Source organism: Myotis davidii, unplaced genomic scaffold, assembly GCF_000327345.1.
Source record: "Myotis davidii unplaced genomic scaffold, ASM32734v1 scaffold132, whole genome shotgun sequence".
NCBI classification, from domain to species: Eukaryota; Metazoa; Chordata; class Mammalia; order Chiroptera; family Vespertilionidae; genus Myotis; species Myotis davidii.
The window spans coordinates 949610-956656 of record NW_006285258.1 but is presented as its reverse complement, the minus strand read 5'-3'; the positions used below and the strand labels follow the sequence as shown (position 1 = coordinate 956656).

General features: G+C 42.1%; 1 protein-coding gene across 1 annotated transcript in view; it reads right to left on the bottom strand.

Annotated features, from left to right (window-relative positions):
* MYO5A (myosin VA) overlaps nt 1-7047 on the bottom strand; it is a 141928-nt gene that overhangs the window by 59109 nt on the left and 75772 nt on the right. The window contains exons 17-20 of the mRNA XM_015558905.1: nt 4798-4884; nt 4606-4714; nt 1683-1894; nt 594-750 (exon numbers count right to left, since the gene is read on the bottom strand). Coding sequence (XP_015414391.1) covers nt 594-750; nt 1683-1894; nt 4606-4714; nt 4798-4884 — 565 coding nt within the window. The remainder of the gene's footprint in view (nt 1-593; nt 751-1682; nt 1895-4605; nt 4715-4797; nt 4885-7047) is intronic.

Here is a 7047-nt window from a genome sequence, read left to right as displayed (position 1 = left end):
CTCCAGTCTGGGCCCTGGTCAACCAATTGATGTGTTCCTCTCATATCAATGTTTTTCTCTCGTTCCCTCTCTCTTCCATTCTTCCTAAAAAACCAATGGAAAAATATCCTCAGGTGAGGATTAATTAAAAAAAAAAAGGCAGAGATTGGAGTGATATGGCCACAAACACAAGAAATACTGGTAGCCATCAGAAGCTGGAAGAACAAGGGATGGATTCTCCCCTAGAGCTTCAGGAGGGAGTACAGCCCTGCCAACACCCTGATTTTGGCTGATACTGACTGTGGAATTTTGACCTCTAGAACTGTGAGAAAATAAATTTCTATTGTTTTAAGCCACCAAGTTGATGACTTCTATAGGAAACTAATACACTAAGATTTCTTCACATTGTATTGTCAGGAGGGATAAAAAGGGGGCAAATTTTCTTTTTCCATTGTCTTGTTAATTAAATATATGCACTTATTTAATATTTTAAAATATACTTCAATTGTGGGTTGTCTCCGTATGCCTCCTGTGTCCATTGGAACCTCTGTGTATACAGATGTGAAATTTGATTAACATTAATGGAATAAATAAAGTTGAAAATAATGACTCACCTTGCGATACCTATTTCTGGCCAAGTAGCCTCGTAAATAAGACTGAAGAACAATAGTGGCAGCTCGTTTACTTTTGTACTTCCTATGGACTACATACATGCGCCAGTACTTCTGAATGATGGTCGCTGCCTTAGTTCTGCGCAGGAACTTAGCATAGCTGACCAAAGAAAGAAGTGGTGTATTTGTTAGTAATCAGAAAAACCCAGGAATATATTTTGTAGAGGCTTAAAGAACCAACATCTTCGGCATAGGTAGTACCTCCACTGTATTATTCTAGTAATATACAATATTAAATCAACATTCATATTTCTTATATTATAGCAATTTATAGTTCCCCCAAATATTTTTTATTCATTATTTTATTTAAGCCTTCCTGACATGATGTCCCATATTACCTGATTTTACAATAAAGAGAATGAAGCTCATAAAGGTTCATTCTTTCTAGGACAGTGCTCATTACCCCAGGTTATGTCCCTCTTGCACAGTAGACTGGCTGCACACAGTAATCTCATACTTACTCATCACTAGCTTTCTTAAATCCACCCTTTGCTAATGTACAATGTTTTTCAAACTCTTTCTGGGCATAAATTCTTTATCATTAATTCATTTCTACTGATATTTCTAAATTAAAATTATCCTAATACATAATCACATTGAAGTGTAATTCTAGAAAGACTTTCACAGTCTATTGCTCCTGAAAACTTCTCAATGGAGTCACTATTAACTAGCTCATATTCATGACTGTTTTAGTTTACAGATAACTTCTTCAAGCCCATATAAAAATATAAAAAATAAAAGATACTGAGGACACGAGCACACAATAACTTGTAATTATTTTGAAGATGATTCTGAATAAATTATAAGGGCAAGTGAAATTTTTTTCTATTTAACAAATGATTTCTATTTAAAAATAACAAATGTACTGTCTTATGAGTTCATTTGTTATTCCTTGAATCTAAGAAGAGGTGAGGTATTGCCTTTTCATACTGGGTGACCACTCAAAACTGTCCTGGTTTGGACAATGAATCAGATGAGCTGTGCAATCCTTAGGAGCCGTGAGCCAGAGTGGGGGGTCCCCAGGAGACCTACCATCGGGCCTGGTAGCCTCGCACATATCTCTGCACAGTGACGGCTGCCTTCCGCATGCGCAGGTACTTCTTCCGCTGCAGCCACCCTCGGATTGTCTTCTGGATCCGAATGCAGGCAGCCCTCAGCTTGTCTGCCCTCAATTTTTCTAGATAGGCCACTTGACCAGCACGGAAAAAGATCTTTGTCTTACCAAACTGGTATTTGTCCTTGTCCTATTTTTGGAAGAAATTATACATTCAGAAGTTGAAATAATGAACATATAAATAAAACTGTAAAAGAGAAAAAATACATCTAAAAGCAGAATCAGTAAAGGGATGAATCTATTGCTAAAACTTGGGCTACATCACAATTAACTAATGGAGCCAGATGTTTGATCTTATGCAAGTTGAGCAAATAGAAGGGATTTTAAGGAAAACTGAAGTTTAAGAGTGATTTTCTAGATTATTCTACCTGGAATTATTATCTGAGGCCAAAACCTTGGCTGTGGGTTATAGGCAGCTATTATTTGCTTGTTTGTATTTTAAATATTTCAAGGAAATGGAGATGCTGACACTCCCTCTGACTGACTCAGGCTGTAAGGATTACATCGGGCTGTGTGTTCCATGTGAAAGCTGAAGGGACAAAAACACCAGTATAAAGAATAAGGCAGGAAGCAATGCACACAAAATAAAAATTAAACAAAAAAAACTTCGTGCACTCATATTAAGACAGTTAAGTTTCTTGTTACATCTTTGCATCTGAAAATAAATACATAAAACCCTATAAATTACTTGTATAAATTTCAAAATTCCTTTTACAAAAATATAACCACTTATATTGTTCATTTACTTTTTTTTTTTTAAATATATTTTATTGATTTTTTACAGAGAGGAAGGGAGAGAGATAGAGAGTCAGAAACATGGATAGACCTGCTTTCTTTTTTTTTTTTTAAATATATTTTATTGATTTTTTACAGAGAGGAAGGGAGAGAGATAGAGAGTCAGAAACATCGATGAGAGAGAACCATCGATCCGTCGCCTCCTGCACATCCCCCACCGGGGATGTGCCCGCAACCCAGGTACATGCCCTTGACCGGAATCGAACCTGGGACCTTTCAGTCCGCAGGCCGACGCTCTATCCACTGAGCCAAACCGGTTTTGGCTGTTCATTTACTTTTGATAATAAGCAGAGCCGAGCAGTAAACACAGAGATATATGCAATTTTTGGTCCATTACACTCTGGTCCACCTTATTTGGAAGCCTGCAATGGTTATTCTCATACAAGAGTGGAATTTATTTATAATCATCACTAATATAATCTGTGTGAAAACAGAAAATTATTTTTTAAGATATGTTTTTATTCATTTGAGAGAGAGAGAAAAACAACAACAAACATCTATGTGTTGCCTCCAGTATGTACCCAGACTGTGGACCGAAATGGCAACCTGAGCATGTGCCCCGATTGGGAATCAAACCGATGACCCTTTGGTGCCAAGGACGATGCTCAAACAGCTGAGCCACACTGGCCAGGGCAACAGAAAATTACTTTTCACTGTAAGCAAAAATCTCCTATCTTGTACATAAAATCAGAAATCTCCACATAAATCTAAAATTATTTCAATTTTAATCAATAAAATTTACATAGGAAGCCTAGCTGGAGATATAAAAAGCTAAAAAGTGGTTACCTTTCCTTTTCCTGGCCTGATCGCAGCTTCCCCCACTCCACCCCACACCAGCCTGCACTCCTCAATTTGTAACCTGCAAGGCCCTGAACCAGGTCTGGATGGGGAGTGGGGGTGGGGTGAGGTGTGAGGCATAGGACGGTCCTCACTTTCTGCTCTGCAGTCCCATCTGAACACAGGTTAGAAAGGAGTCAGGCCAAACTCAGAAAGTTCCCAGTTCTTTACACATTATTAAGAAAGTGGTCTTACCTCTTCCAAAGGGGAAAAATGTTATTATTACAAAAAGAAGATATTCCATTTAGTTAATTATGACTGCCTCAGAGTGAGATAACCCATCTAAAGTAGTGTCAAACAAGTAAAAATACGTTTTAAGATCTTTCATGAATCTTAAATTCTCCATGACCAAGATTAGAGGGCCCCAAAGTGTAGTCCTCAGACCAGCATCAGTATCACCTGGTAACTTCTTAGAGATGCAGGTTGTCAGACCCATCCCAGACCTACTGAGTCAGAGATTCTGGGGGTGGGGCCCAGCAGTTTGTGTTTTAACAAGTCCTCCAGGGGAATGATGCATTTAAAGTTTGAGTACACCTTAGTTTGGAATGCAAGACTCACCAAACACCAACCTACATTTCCTAGGCATTTCCTTACTGTCCCACAGACTAATCTTATACTGCAAAGAAACTACATTAATGTTTTCTGAGCAAACTATGGTTTCCTACTTCTTCACACCATGCTTCCTATTACAATATTCTCCTTCTACTCTTATACAATGTTATCAGTCCGACTCAAAACACAGGTCTTCCATAAAATTGTTCCTCCTTTACATGGCAGATGTGGCTTTGCCTTGCTGATTTCCTGTCTCACTCACTCAGCATTTGATAGACACTATATTATACTTATCTTTAAAATGCATTAATTTCCGAGATAGATTGTGTTACCTGAGGATAAGACTTATTTTTTCTTAATCACACAGCATCTGGCCTGATATTTCCCATAAGTAAATACTAGGTAAATTTTTATTGATAATGATAAAACTCTAAAGAGAATGTGACTCAAGCCTGGGTCCAGGCCTTGCCACCCAGTTGGCCCGAGCGTGCTAAATACAGCGAGCCTTGATCTCCAAGCCAGCGTGCCCCTCATCCTCCCAGCCCTGAATAATTTGGAGTAGTGGCATTTGGATGTTCCCAGGGCTTCCACAGATTACAATCACAAGGCCTTTGGCAATAATCTGTTCAGATAAAGATAAGTGAAGATTTTTCTTACTGGGATCAGGTTCTCTAATACATTCTTGCACGTTTGCTTTCTGTCACTCAGCACATCTTTTTGCTTCATTAGGACACGGTAGCGGCTGAAAAATTCTTGGTAAGTCCACCTATAAAAGAAACTCACATCAGCTTAAAGAAGCAGGAGTTTATCTCATTAGGATCCCTTCTATTTGAAAACTGCCAAGCTCACCGTGAGGGGAAGCCTGCTGCACTGATGCGGATGGTTTCCAGGACACCACATGCCCTCAGCTGCTGCACTGCCCTCTTCTCGTCAAACCTACACGTACAAAAGAAAATCACTGCTACACAAAGAAGCCTGGCCAGAGCCGCAAATTATCCTCCTCAATCAGAGATTCTTCCGTAAAAAGCCAAATACATATATCAGAAAAGAAAGCATTCAAAAGTTGTAGCAGTGATCAAAATGGAAAATTCCATGTGTGAGTGGGGAGGAGACAATTAGCAGTAAAACTAAAGTCATAAGCATTATCTGTTGTTCATACCACAACTCATGAAATACCAGTGAGAATATTTAAAACAAACAAAAATCCCCTCTGTAGTTTGCCCATACTCATTACAAGGCTTGGTTTGAATCACTGTGCTTATAACTCTTTAGCTCACCATACAAATTTCCTCTGGAATAAAGACTGGCCAGTTCTGAAGTTTTGTCTAACAAGAAGGACAAATTAAATATGACCCATTCAGTTATTCTTTTAAAAATATTGGTGTTCTAAAAGTTATTGGTGTGTACATAGTAAGCATTTATAATGCCCACATCAATGGAAAATATTTTTGTTTTATAGTAAATCTTACCTAATAATAGACAAACATGCAAATTGACCATCCCTCCACTACACCCACCAGCCAATTGGATGAGTATGAAAATTAACCCAACAAAGGTGGTGATTAATATGCATACATAGGCGCCCAGTGGCCTGGGTCTAGGAACATCATCGGCACCCAGGTCACTCCGAGGTAGGCCCCGTGTAGGCCCTGAGTAGCCTAGGAAGGGCCTCTGCCGGGGGCTCCTGGGCAGGGCTGAGCCTGCGATTGGAGCCGAGGGGGCCCCTGCCCAGGCCTAAAGCCTAGGCCCAAGGCGTTAGGCCTGGGCAGGGGCGGAGCTGGCGACTGTGGGGAGCAGGGGTGGAGCCGGTGATCACGGGGAGCTGGGGGTCCCCTGGCCAGGCCTAACCTCGGCCAGAGGCGTTAGGCCTGGGCAGGGGCCGAGCCAGCGATTGGTGTGAACTACAGAGGAAACACCTTTTCTGACTGCTCATTGGCTAAGCTCTCTGTATGCTACTGGTAATATTCTTAGTAACTTGGGTAATAAGAATTCAAAAAGGTGATCTAGGGTTTTTCCACCTCACTCCTGGAGAAAAAAACGAAGGTCTGCTGCTGGAGGGTTAAGAATGTCATGTCCTGCCCTAGCCGGTTTGGCTCAATGGATAATACCTCGGCCTGCCCACAGCATGATCTGGGTTCAATTCTGACCAAGGGCATGTACCTAGGTTGCAGGTTCCTCCCTGGCCTGAGCCCAGGTCAGGGCTCATGCAGGAGGAAACCAATCAAGGTGTTCCTCTCACTTTGATGTTTCTCTCTGTCTTTCCCTTTCTCTTCCACACAAGGGGAGCAGGGAGTGGGCCTAAGCCATCAGTGGAACATCCCCTGAAGGCTCTCAGTATGTGAGAGGGGACAGGTTGGGCTGAGGGACAACCCCCCGCCAGTGCACAAGTTTTGTGCACTGGGCCCCTAGTCTTATATAATTTACTAGAGGCCTGATGCACAAAAATTCCCCTTGGTAGGGGAGGAGGTCCTTCAGCCCGGCCTGTGCCCTCTCGCAGTCTGGGAGCCGGGGAGCGAGCCTAAGCTGTCAGTCAGACATCCTTAACGCTGCTGAGGAGGCGGAAGAGGCTCCCGCCACCGCCGCTGCACTTGCAGCCATAAGCCTTGCTTGTGGCTGAGCGGAGCTACCCCTGCATTGAGCGCCTACCCCCTGGTGGTCAGTGCACATCATAGTGACTGGTTGGTCTTGGTTGTTCTGCTATTGGGGTCAATTTGCATATTACCCTATTATTATATAGGATGTTTATTTTACTTTAGACAACTGGCATCTTAACATTAAATTGACCCTAAAAGAGGAAGTAGTAAGGCCTGCCACTCACTGAATGATCACTCCTTGTACTCCCCCAAGTAAGCTCTGAGCAACCTCTCCAATCCTCTGCAGTGGTATTTTCTCAAGTGTTCTGGTGGTGGTGGTGGTGGTGGTGGTGGTGGTAGATGAGGTTAGCTAGGGCCATCCTGGAGAGTGGCCCAGGGCGTGGCAGCTTCTTCTGCTTCCCACTTCCTCTGGGAAGGGCTTCTTGGCAATGAGGAGGATATAACAGTTTTTCAGAATTGCCCTCCAGTCTAAGGCAAACAGCCAGAGAACAGGGGGCAGGGGGGG